Here is a 13,214-nt window from a genome sequence, read left to right as displayed (position 1 = left end):
AATGGCAGATGCCTTTTATGTATGTTCAAATTTAATAAGGAATAGACATGCGCATCAGATAACTGTATGTGGTTTGCTTGAATTGATAATGCAGCCGTTATGAAAGCGTAAACATAGAAAATAAAGTTCATGACTCTGTGACGTTCAAGTATGTGATCAACGGGTGTAAGGAAAGATAGTGATATCGACCACAGTTTAATTTTTCAATTGGCGTTTAATCATGAATTATGTGCCGTCAGTAGTACGCTCATTTCACGAGTCAGATATCGTACTTTACAAACAGTCCATATCAAGCCTGATACCAATCTTGGTCTTGCACGTGTAAATTATGCTCGATTGTTACCGATCCATCTCCTAAATATGGATTCTCTTCACGAACATCACCCACATGTGGCAATGCAATTTAAAAATGGGAATTTTTACTGTACGTAAGACCAGCAAGTTGATTTCTTATATTACAATTGATCAGACACAAACACAGAATAATGAGTCGTGAACGGCGATGTTGGTACCATACGTTTAATCAAAGATCCATTCGAGACGATGGATGGTAGCTGGACTAGAAGTCAGTAGACTGGTAGATGAATTTGAAAGATTTAGTGGTTTGTGTCACTCTACAACAGATGAACGACGTCATGAAGATTTTTCTAGAACAAAAGAGGATTTCTTCGAAAAACTTTAAAGGCTTTCTAAAGTGATGAGCGAGTTTGGAAATTCATTTCTAAAAGAGTCGTCAGATTTGTACAAAATTCACTCTTTTGAGGAAATTGTTGATTCAGCAGCAGGTAAGATATGTATATCAAATCCAAGATATTGTATCCAAAAAGAAGGATCTTTTGAAGCAAATGCGAAACAAAGAAGAGTCTGGTTTTTTTAACCAGATGAAAACGAGCCTTTCCATATAAAAGCTGTAAAATAAAACTGGAAACTTCTTTGTCGAAACAACAAAGCTAGAGAACCTGAACACTGGTTGCGATCTCTTTTCTAGACTTTTCATTTCTTCTTTAGCCATGAAAACCAAACTGCTCCTCTGTCTTCGTGTCAGGATGTGATATTAAATCGCAGCAAATTGGTTTAATCGAAACATGATCCAGATTCTGACGCATTTATTGTTTGTGGGGCAGCAATGGTTAATTTATTGCCGCCACTTTTAGCAAACACATTTAATGATTATGCAAATGATATCATACTGCGTTACATAAAATCTTCCTTCGATAAGTATCCAAGACATTGATTTGATGTTTACTAAATTAATCATTTAAAGACTGGGACGTAAACAAAAGGCAAAGTACTGGTGCTAGATGGAAAGTTGATGTTTCTGGTAGAAAGCGAAGGGTTTGGACTAGTTTTCTCTGTGACGATGACAACAAAACGAAATTGTTCATGTGTCTTGCCGACATAACTGGTTTATGCTACTCAGGGTGAAAATATTCTTTGCAATTTCAATACGGATACTCCCCAGCTATCCCCTTGTAACATTGAAAAGTCATATACATGAATGATTGTACATGATACGCATGCTGCTGAAAATGGTTGTTAAAAGTAATTTTAAGCAGTACTGACAAAGATGTAGTAGTATTAGGAATTGCAGTACGATCGGATGATTTTTTTTTCGTGGCTACCCCCCTAATATGATTACATACACCTAAAGGCATGTTCTTTCAAGTTTCATGCTTTTATCACCATTTGCATGATTTGTGTGGTAAACGGCTCAACTATTTTATCTGTTTCTGAAATACTTTGAGTAATAAGGCCACTCTTTTTAGTATACGGAATTATTGTAAGTCCTACATGTCTGTCTGGCAGGATGAATCTGACCTTGACCTTATTTGCATGATTCATTTGACAATTTTTAGTTTTTGTGTTTTCGTTTCAATTCTCAATTATTATAAGCAATATGTCGTTTATATTTAGTGTATGGAACATTAACACAGATAAGGTGTACATATCTTTCTGGCAAGGTTTATACGACCTTGATCCAATAATTTATTGATTAATACTAAGTTTTCGTAATTTTGTTAATTAATAAGGCACTTCAAGCAGAGGGTCAACTAAATTTTTTTTATGGAATGATTGAAAGGTGTACATGTCAGTTTAGCAGGCGAGACTTTTCCGCCTTAACACTCTTGTTCGTTGTTATCATATTTATTCTTTTTTTCTTTCTTCATAGAATCTAGGCTAACTTATAAAGTACATGTTGCCCTAGCACACACATCACGCACATGCAAATGTGTGTGCACAGTTTGAGGGTTAATATCCTTTATTTGCCTCAAAGTAAGGTACTTAAATATAGTACGTAAATAAAAAACCTCTGCAGTGATATTGGACATGTTTCATTTTTAACAAGTGACTGAGCCATGTGAGCTCTACTATTTGTACATTAATTACGCCGTTAGTTTTTATCATTTTTTTTTTTTTTTTTACAAAATCTAGGAAAACCTATAAGGGACATGTAACCTTAGCACATACATCACGCACATGCCAATTTGTGTGCAGAGTCAGATCTTTGAGGGTCAATATCTCTTAATTGCCTCAAACTAAGGTACTTAAATATAGTAGACATTAAAAAAACTCTGCAGTGATATTGGACATGTTTCAATTTTAACAAGTGACTGAGCCATGTGAGCTTAACCATTTGTGCTGATTTAAAAATCAAAGGATCATAGAATAAATGTGTACAAACTATGGAGTTATCAGATGTACACATGTATGCAAAGTACTAAATTTAACAGAACTTATTGTGTATTATTATTACCTAGAGGAGCTGCATCTTTCAAGGAGCTAATCAGGGTATGCTCATTTTAAGAAAAAATGAATCTTTCTTTAGTCTTGAAGTAAAAATATTACCGCTTCGCAGTAAGCCATCTTACATATGCAAGTTTGGGGTATGGGCTGAGAAATTGAGGAAAAATTACTATCTATCATAAGGAAAATGTTAAAATTGACCCAGTAGGCAAAATAAAACAACATTGTCCTGGCCAAAACTTTTTTTTTCCTTCGTCATAGCTGAAGGGGCATTAAATTGTATCCTTGTCCGTTTGTACGCCCCATAATTGGTTTCCGTTCACTAATTTTACTTTACCTCAAACAAATATTATGAAAAAACAGATTAATTTTGAATGTTGATGGCGTCACTTTAATTGTTCTAGAGTTATGCCCCTTTACAAATAAAAAAAAGCGGAATTGTTCGTTTCCTTTCTCTTACTTGAGTTTGCCTCAATAAAATGTTATGAAACTTATTCACAATGCTTATTACAACAAAATACAAATCGAGGTTGAATGTTGATGGTGTCGCTTAAACTGTTTAAGAATTATCCCCCTTAATAATAGAAAAGGCTTTAACTCATCAGATGGATACAAATAGCAATACATCTAATGACGAAAATACAGAGAAGATGTGGCTGGGTTCTTTTAAATCCCAACAACAAGACACTTAGTGCATATCTGAGAGTACTCGCAGCAACTGGAAACTAGTTCAAATCCAATAGTTATCAAAATAACATCATGCATCGCAGCCTAATTAATCAACAACTACACACCCAATATCCGATGGATTTGGTGTAAAGACGTCATAAACATTCAGTAAAAACATGATCATGTGCAATGCCAGTATACAGGTACCGGCAGATTGTAGATCACATATAACAATAAAATTCAGTTTGCTTTTAATCTACTTATAACAAAATCAACAAAAAAAAGTATATATGTTGAGGGGGTATTTTCAATTTAGATTGTATCAAAAAAAAGCAGATGTGATATGATGGCCGGTGAGGTAAATATCTACAAACATGAAAAAAGGACCAGGAGGTATTCACAGTTCATCCTTCAACATTGAGTACTACCGATACTGTATAGCATGTATAGTAAGTTATGAAAGGTTTTGAAATGCCGAAATTGGAATCAACTCCTTCAACATTAAGTACTACCGATACTGTATAGCATGTATAGTAAGTTATAAAAGGTTTTGAGATGACGAAATGTGAAACAACTCCTCCAACATTGAGTACTACTGACACTGTATAGCATGTAAAGTAAGTTATGAAAGGTTTTGAAATGACGAAATGGGAATCAACTCCTTCCATATTAAGTACTACCGATACTGTATAGCATGTGTAGTAAATTATGAAAGGTTTTGAGCTGACGAAATGTGAAACAACTCCTTCAACATTAAGTACTACCGATACTGTATATCATGTATAGTAAGTTATGAAAGGTTTTGAAATGACGAAATGGGATTCAACTCCTTCAACATAAAGTACTACCGATACTGTATAGCATGTATAGTAAGTTATGAAAGGTTTTGAGGTGACGAAATGTGAAACAACTCCTTCAACATTGAGTACTACCGATACTGTATAGCATGTATAATAAGTTATAAAAGGTTTTGAGATGACAAAATGTGAAACAACTCCTTCAACATTAAGTACTTCCGATACTGTATAGCATGTATAGTAAGTTATGAAAGATCTTGAGATGGCGAAATGTGAAACAACTCCCTCACCATTAAGTACTTCCGATACTGTATAGCATGTATAGTAAGTTATGAAAGGTTTTGAGAAGACGAAATGTGACAACTCCTTCAACATTGAGTATTACCGATACTGTATATGATGTATAGTAAGTTATGAAAGGATTTGAGATGACGAAATGTGAAACACTCCTTCATTATTGAGTACAACTAATACTGTATAGCATGTATAATACTTTATGAAAGGATTTGAGATATAAAAAAAATTGTGAAACAACTTACACCATACGTTAATATTTAACTAATTTATAGCTGTTGATTATGAATTTGTTTTTAGTTTTTAAATAGCTACACTTGATATATTTTTCAGAACTGATAACAAAACAAATAGAAAACTGGGAAATGAAAGATAAGATGTTTGTTTCTACAAGAGCCAGTGATTACGTCATGGAACATTTAAAGCACAACAGTTGCTTGACATTAACTGCCCCGTCAGGAGTTGGAAAATCGTTTATTTCCAGACACACAGCACTTGTTTTGAAAAAAGAAGGATACAACATAATACCAGTGGAATTACCAGCCGACATTAAAACTTATTATCAGCCTGGTAAACATACAGTCTTCATTATAGATGATATGTGTGGAAATTTCAATGCGAATCAACAACAAATTGAGAACTGGAAACAACTTTTACCTGTGATTGACACAATTATTGCAGACAAATGTTGTAAGATTATTGTAGCTTGTAGGTTACAAGTCTATAAAGATGATAAGTTTAATATATTGTTACCTTTTAAATTATGTGAATGTAACTTAATATCAGATAAGTTATGTCTTACATCTGTTGAGAAAACAAATATAGCAAAAACCTATTTTGGTACAAGCATGACAGATATTGATAATTTGTCTTTTAAATGTGATTGTTTCCCACTATTATGTTCCTTATATCACGAAAAAGAAGGTGTAGATGTCAAAGAATATTTCAAAAATCCTTTTGGTGTCTATAAAATTGAGCTAGATAGGTTAAGTGAGCATGGTGATGAAGGAAACTATAAAATATGTAGTCTTGCTTTATGCGTTCTCTTTAATAATCAACTAAATGCGAAATGGTTCCAGGGTAAAATGACAGATGAACAACGACAGATCATGAATGACATATGTGAGGCTTGTGAGTTAAACAGTATACCAAAGGCAAAACTAAAGAAAGCACTTGACAGCCTAGAAGGTACCTTCATATGTAAACAAAATGGTATTTATAAAACTCTACATGATAAACTGTTTGACTTCCTCGCTCATTACTATGGTCAGAAAATGATTGATTGTTTGATAGACCACGGGGATAGTGATTTAGTACATGGACGTTTTATTTGGAGGAAGTCACCAGATTGCCAGAACAGTAAAATAGACTTCATTATAGAAATACCTGATGCTTATTTGGAATCATATTTAAAAAGGTTTATAGTTGACTGGTCAGCAGGAAAGGTGAGAGTTATATTCATGAACAACAATATGAAAGAATCATCATTTAGACAACAGCTATTACAGCACTTAAAACAACAGGACAAACCACAACAAGTATCATTAGCCAACACCAAGGATACACTGTTACCAAAAGAGCATCATGGATCAGGTTCTACTCCACTGGTACTAACTTGTTATTATGGTTATACTGAGATAGTACAGTGGGTGTTACATAATGGTGTGAATGTGCATCAGTGTAGAGAAGATGGGACCACAGGACTGTTCATGGCCAGTCAGGAAGGACATATTGATACAGTAAAGTTACTGTTAGAGAAGAATCCTATTGTTGATATATGTAACAAGGATGGTTGGAGTCCTATTTTCATAGCAAGTCAGGAAGGACATACTGATATAGTAAAATTACTGTTAGAGAAGAATCCTAATGTGAATCTATGTGACAAGGATGGGTGGACTCCTTTGTTCATAGCAAGCCAGGAAGGACATACTGATATAGTAAAGTTACTGTTAGAGAAGGATCCTAATGTTGATCTATGTGACAAAGATGGCCGTAGTCCTCTGTACCGGGCAAGTCAGGAAGGACATACATATATAGAAAAATTACTGCTAGAGAAGAATCCTGATGTTGATCTATGTAACAAGGATGGCTGGAGTCCTCTATTCATAGCAAGTCATGAAGGACATACTGATATAGTAAAGTTACTGTTAGAGAAGGATCCTAATGTTGATTTATGTGACAAAAATTGCCGTAGTCCTCTGTATGTGGCAAGTCAGAAAGGACATACTGATATAGTAAAGTTACTGTTAGAGAAGGATCCTAATGTTGATCTATGTGACAATGATGGCTGTAGTCCTTTGTACCTGGCAAGTAGGGATGGACATACTGATATAGTTAAGTTACTGTTAAAGATGGATCCTAATGTTGATCTATGTAACAACAATGGCTGTAGTCCTCTGTTCATGGCAAGTCAGGAAGGACATACTGATATATTAAAGTTACTGTTAGAGAAGAATCCTATTGTTGATATATTTAACAAGGATGGGTGGACTCCTATGTTCATAGCAAGTCATGAAGGACATACTGATATATTAAAGTTACTGTTAGAGAAGAAAACTAATGTTAATCTCTGTGACAAGGATGGCTGGAGTCCTATGTTCATAGCAAGTCAGGAAGGACATACTGATATAGTAAAATTACTGTTAGAGAATGATCCTAATATAGATCTATGTGACAATCATGGCCGTAGTCCTCTGTACCGGGCAAGTCAGAAAGGACATACTGATATAGTAAAGTTACTGTTAGAGAAGGATTCTAATGTTGATCTATGTGACAAAGATGGCCGTAGTCCTCTGTACCAAGCAAGTCAGGAAGGACATACTTATATTCTAAAGTTACTGTTAGAGAAAAATTCTAATGTTAATCTATGTTACAAGAATGGCTGTAGTCCTCTGTTCAAGGCAATTCATGAAGGACATACTGATATAGTAAAATTACTGTTAGAGAAAAATCTTAATGTTGATCTATGTGACAAGGATGGCTGGAGTCCTCTGAATACAGCAAGTAATGAAGGACATACTGATCTAGTAAAGTTACTGTTAGAGAAGGATGTAAATGTTGATCTATGTAACAGGGACGGCTGGAGTCCTCTGAAAACAGCAAGTCATGAAGGACATACTGAAATAGTAAAGTTGCTGTTAGAGAAGGATGCCATTGTTGATCTATGTAACAAGGACGGCTGGAGTCCTCTGAAAACAGCAATTAAGAGAGGAAATACTGAAATAGTAAAGTTACTGTTAAAGAAAGATCCTAATGTTGATATATGCGAGACGGATGGATTTAGTCCTTTGTACATGGCAAGTGATAGAGGACATACTGATATAGTAAAGTTACTGTTAGAGAAGGATGCCAATGTTGATCTATGTAACAAGGATGGCTGGAGTCCTCTGAATACAACAAGTTATGAAGGACATACTGATGTAGTAAAGTTACTGCTAGAGAAGGATGCCAATGTTGATCTATGTAACAAGGATGGCTGGAGTCCTCTGTATACAGCAAGTCATGAAGGACATACTAAAATAGTAAAGTTACTGTTAGAGAAGGATGCCAATGTTGATCTATGTACCAATGATGGCTTGAGTCCTCTGAATACAACAAGTTATGAAGGACATACTGATGTAGTAATGTTACTGCTAGAGAAGGGTGCCAATGTTAATCTATGTAACAAGGATGGTTGGAGTCCTCTGTATACAGCAAGTTATAAAGGACATACTGAAAAAGTAATGTTACTGCTAGAGAAGGATGCCAATGTTGATTTATGTAACAAGGATGGTTGGAGTCCTCTGTATACAGCAAGTGATAACGGACATTCTGAAATAGTCAAGTTACTGATAGAGAAGGATGTCAATGTTGATCTATGTAACAATGATGGCTGGAGTCCTCTGAATTCAGCAAGTTATAAAGGACATACTGATGTAGTAAAGTTACTGTTAGAGAAGGATCCTAATATTGATCTATGTACCAATGATGGCTTGAGTCCTCTGTATACAGCAAGTGATAACGGACATACTGATATAGTAAAGTTACTGTTAGAGAAGGATGCCAATGTTGATCTATGTAATACGGATGGCTGGAGTCCTCTGAATTCAGCAAGTGATAACGGACATTCTGAAATAGTCAAGTTACTGCTAGAGAAGGATGCCAATGTTGATTTATGTAACAAGGATGGTTGGAGTCCACTGTATACAGCAAGTGATAAAGGACATACTGATATAGTTAAGTTACTGTTAGAGAACAATCGTAATGTTGATCTATGTAACAAGGATGGCTGGAGTCCTCTGTATACAGCAAGTAATGAAGGACATACTGAAATAGTAAAGTTACTGTTAGAGAAGGATGCCAATGTTCATTTATGTAACAAGGATGGTTGGAGTCCTCTGTATACAGCAAGTGATAACGGACATACTGATATAGTAAAGTTACTGTTAGAGAAGGATGCCAATGTTGATCTATGTAATACGGATGGCTGGAGTCCTCTGAATTCAGCAAGTGATAACGGACATTCTGAAATAGTCAAGTTACTGTTAGAGAAGGATGTCAATGTTGATCCATGTAACAATGATGGCTGGAGTCCTCTGAATTCAGCAAGTTATAAAGGACATACTGATGTAGTAAAGTTACTGTTAGAGAAGGATCCTAATGTTGAACAATGTACCAATGATGGCTTGAGTCCTCTGTATACAGCAAGTCATGAAGGACATACTGAAATAGTAAAGTTACTGTTAGAGAAGGATGCCAATGTTGATCTATGTAACAAGGGTGACTGGAGTCCTCTGAATACAGCAAGTATTAATGGGCATACTGAAATAGTAAAGTTACTGTTAGAGAAGGATGCCAACGTTGATCTATGTAACAAGGGTGGCTGTAGTGCTCTGAATTCAGCAATTGATAACGGACATTCTGAAATAGTCAAGTTACTGTTAGAGAAGGATGTCAATGTTGATCTATGTAACAATGATGGCTGGAGTCCTCTGAATTCAGCAAGTTATAAAGGACATACTGATGTAGTAAAGTTACTGTTAGAGAAGGATCCTAATGTTGATCTATGTACCAATGATGGCTATAGTCCTCTGTATACAGCAAGTCATGAAGGACATACTGAAATAGTAAAGTTACTGTTAGAGAAGGATGCCAATGTTGATCTATGTACCAATAATGGCTTGAGTCCTCTGAATACAACAAGTTATGAAGGACATACTGATGTAGTAAAGTTACTGCTAGAGAAGGGTGCCAATGTTGATCTATGTAACACGGATGGCTTGAGTCCTCTGAATATAGCAAGTTATGAAGGACATACTGAAATAGTAAAGTTACTGTTAGAGAAGGATGCCAATGTTGATCTATGTAACGCGGATGGTTGGAGTCCTCTGTATACAGCAAGTAATGAAGGACATACTGATATAGTTAAGTTACTGTTAGAGAACAATCGTAATGTTGATCTATGTAACAAGGAAGGCTGGAGTCCTCTGTATACAGCAAGTAATGAAGGACATACTGAAATAGTAAAGTTACTGTTAGAAAAGGATGCCAATGTTGATCTATGTAACACGGATGGCTGGAGTCCTCTGAATACAGCAAGTAATAAAGGACATACTGAAATAGTAAAGTTACTGTTAGAGAAGGATACCAATGTTGATTTATGTAACAAGGATGGTTGGAGTCCTCTGTATACAGCAAGTGATAAAGGACATACTGATATAGTTAAGTAACTGTTAGAGAACACTCGTAATGTTGATCTATGTAACAAGGATGGCTGGAGTCCTCTGTATACAGCAAGTAATGAAGGACATACTGAAATAGTAAAGTTACTGTTAGAGAAGGATGCGAATGTTGATATATGTAACAAGGATGGCTCAAGTCCTTTGAATTCAGCAAGTTATGAAGGACATACTGAAATAGTAAAGTTACTGTTAGAGAAGGATGTCAATGTTGATATATGTAACAATGATGGCTAGAGTCCTCTGAATTCAGCAAGTAATGAAGGACATACTGAAATAGTAAAGTTACTGTTAGAGAAGGATGTCAATGTTGAACTATGTAACAAGGATGGCTGGAGTCCTCTAAATATAGCATGTAATGAAGGACATACTGATATAGTAAAGTTACTGTTAGAGAAGAATCCTAATGTTGATCTATGTGACAATGATGGATGGAGTCCTCTAAATACAGCAAGTAAAGAAGGACATACTCATATAGTAAAATTATTGTTAGAGAAGGATGCCAATGTTGATCTATGTAACAAGGGTGACTGGAGTCCTCTGAATACAGCAAGTATTAATGGGCATACTGAAATAGTAAAGTTACTGTTAGAGAAGGATGCCAACGTTGATCTATGTAACAAGGGTGGCTGTAGTGCTCTGTACATGGCAAGTCAGAATGACATACTGATGAAGTAAAGTTACTGTTAGAGAAGGATGTCAATGTTGATCTATGTGACAATGATGGATGGAATCCTCTAAAAGCATCAAGTAATAAAGGAAATACTGATATAGTAAAGTTACTGTTAGAGAAGAATCCTAATGTTGATCTATGTGACAATGATGGAGGGAGTCCTCTAAATATAGCAAGTAAAGAAGGACATACTGATATAGTAAAGTTACTGTTAGAGAAGGATGCCAATGTTCAATGTTGATCTATGTAACAATGATGGCTTTACACCACTGATCACGGCAAGTACTAGTAACAACATCAGTATAGCACATGTGTTAATGAAACATAAACCAAACGTTGATGCACAGACCTATGATGGAAGTAGTGCTTTAATTTTCAGTGCACTGAACATAAACCTAGAGATAGCACAGTTACTGTTAGAGAACAATGCTGACTGTAATATATGTGCCTATAGTAAACAGTATATAATAGATACAATTAAAGACCATCCATCAAAAACATTAGAAGAAGAAAAACAGGGTTGTTTTGATTATCTAATGGAGAATGCATCACCACATGTAACAGTTTATGTCAGTACGAAGTCGGTATATTATGTCTTTGATATAGAGGCTGGTTGTTCTCCATTACACATTGCGTGTTTTATGGGTAGGATAGATACAGTCAATTTTCTTCTGGACCACAATGCCAACATTAATATAACAAAAGAAGATGGAACAACACCATTATTTTTTGCATGTGAAGTAGGACATGAGGATATTGTAAATGTATTATTAGATAAGGGAGCAGATACACAGATATGTAGACTTGATGGGGAATTCCCTCTGAAGATTGCAACCGAAAATGGACATACATCTATAATAATGATGTTAACAAAAAACAAGAAGAAGGAAAAACTTTCCTCATGTTAACTCATGTTCTGTGTCAGTGGTTCCTTATCACATGTAAAAAAAGACATACAAGGAATGTTGAAATGTTAACTTTTAAATTCTTGTTCTTTCAGTAATTGTTAATAACATGTGACAAAACATGCAAGGGATATTGAAATGTTTACTTTTAAATTCTTGTTCTTTCAGTTGTTGTTTATGACATGTGACAAAACATACAAGGGATGTTGAAATGTTTACTTTTAAATCCTTGTTCTTTCAGTTGTTGTTAATGACATGTGACAAAACATACAAGGGATGTTGAAATGTTTACTTTTAAATTCTTATTCTTTCAGTGATTGTTTATGACATGTGACAAAACATACAAGGGCTGTTGAAATGTTTACTTTTAAATTCTTGTTCTTTCAGTGATTGTTAATGACATGTAATAAAACATACAAGGGATGTGGAAATGTTTACTTTTAAATTCTTGTTCTTTCAGTTGTTGTTAAGAACATGTAATAAAACATACAAGGGATGTTGAAATGTTTACTTTTCAATTCTTATTCTTTCAGTGATTGTTTATGACATGTGACAAAACATACAAGGGATGTTGAAATGTTTACTTTAAAATTCTTGTTCTTTCAGTAATTGTTAATAACATGTGACAAAACATACAAGGGATGTTGAAATGTTTACTTTTAAATTCTTGTTCTTTCAGTGATTGTTAATGACATGTGACAAAACATACAAGGGATGTTGAAATGTTTACTTTTAAATTCTTGTTCTTTCAGTGATTGTTAACGACATGTGACAAACATACAAGGGCTGTTGAAATGTTTACTTTTAAATTCTTGTTCTTTCAGTGATTGTTAATGACATGTGACAAACATACAAGGGCTGTTGAAATGTTTACTTTTAAATTCTTGTTCTTTCACTGATTATTAATGACATGTGACAAAACATACAATGGATGTTGAAATGTTACTTTTAAATTCTTGTTCTTTCACTGATTGTTAATGACATGTGACAAACATACAAGGGCTGTTGAAATGTTTACTTTTAAATTCTTGTTCTTTCACTGATTATTAATGACATGTGACAAAACATACAATGGATGTTGAAATGTTACTTTTAAATTCTTGTTCTTTCAGTGATTGTTAATGACCTGTGACAAAACATGCAAGGGATGTTGAAATGTGTACTTTTAAATTCTTGTTCTTTCAGTGATTGTTTATGACATGTGACAAACATACAAGGGATGTTGAAATGTTTTCTTTTAAATTCTTGTTCTTTCAGTTGTTGTTAAGAACATGTAATAAAACATACAAGGGATGTTGAAATGTTACTTTTAAATTCTTGTTTTTTGAGTAATTGTTAATGACATGTGACAAAACATACAAGGGATGTTGAAATGTTTACTTTAAATTATTGTTCTTTCAGTGATTGTTAATGG

At 34.6% G+C, this 13,214-nt stretch overlaps 2 protein-coding genes across 3 annotated transcripts in view; both read left to right on the top strand.

Moving 5' to 3' along the window:
• The window catches only part of LOC139499378 (uncharacterized), a 262,354-nt gene that overhangs the window by 50,017 nt on the left and 199,123 nt on the right, over window positions 1–13,214 (top strand). The gene's annotated exons all lie outside the window — the stretch shown is intronic.
• Window positions 11,117–11,803, top strand: LOC139499305 (ankyrin repeat domain-containing protein 29-like). Its single transcript, XM_071287973.1, has one exon. The coding sequence runs from the start codon at window positions 11,117–11,119 to the stop codon at window positions 11,801–11,803; it is 687 nt and encodes a 228-aa protein (XP_071144074.1).

This window comes from Mytilus edulis, chromosome 12 (assembly GCF_963676685.1).
Source record: "Mytilus edulis chromosome 12, xbMytEdul2.2, whole genome shotgun sequence".
Lineage (NCBI taxonomy): Eukaryota > Metazoa > Mollusca > Bivalvia > Mytilida > Mytilidae > Mytilus > Mytilus edulis.
This window is presented reverse-complemented; position numbering and strand designations above follow the sequence as displayed.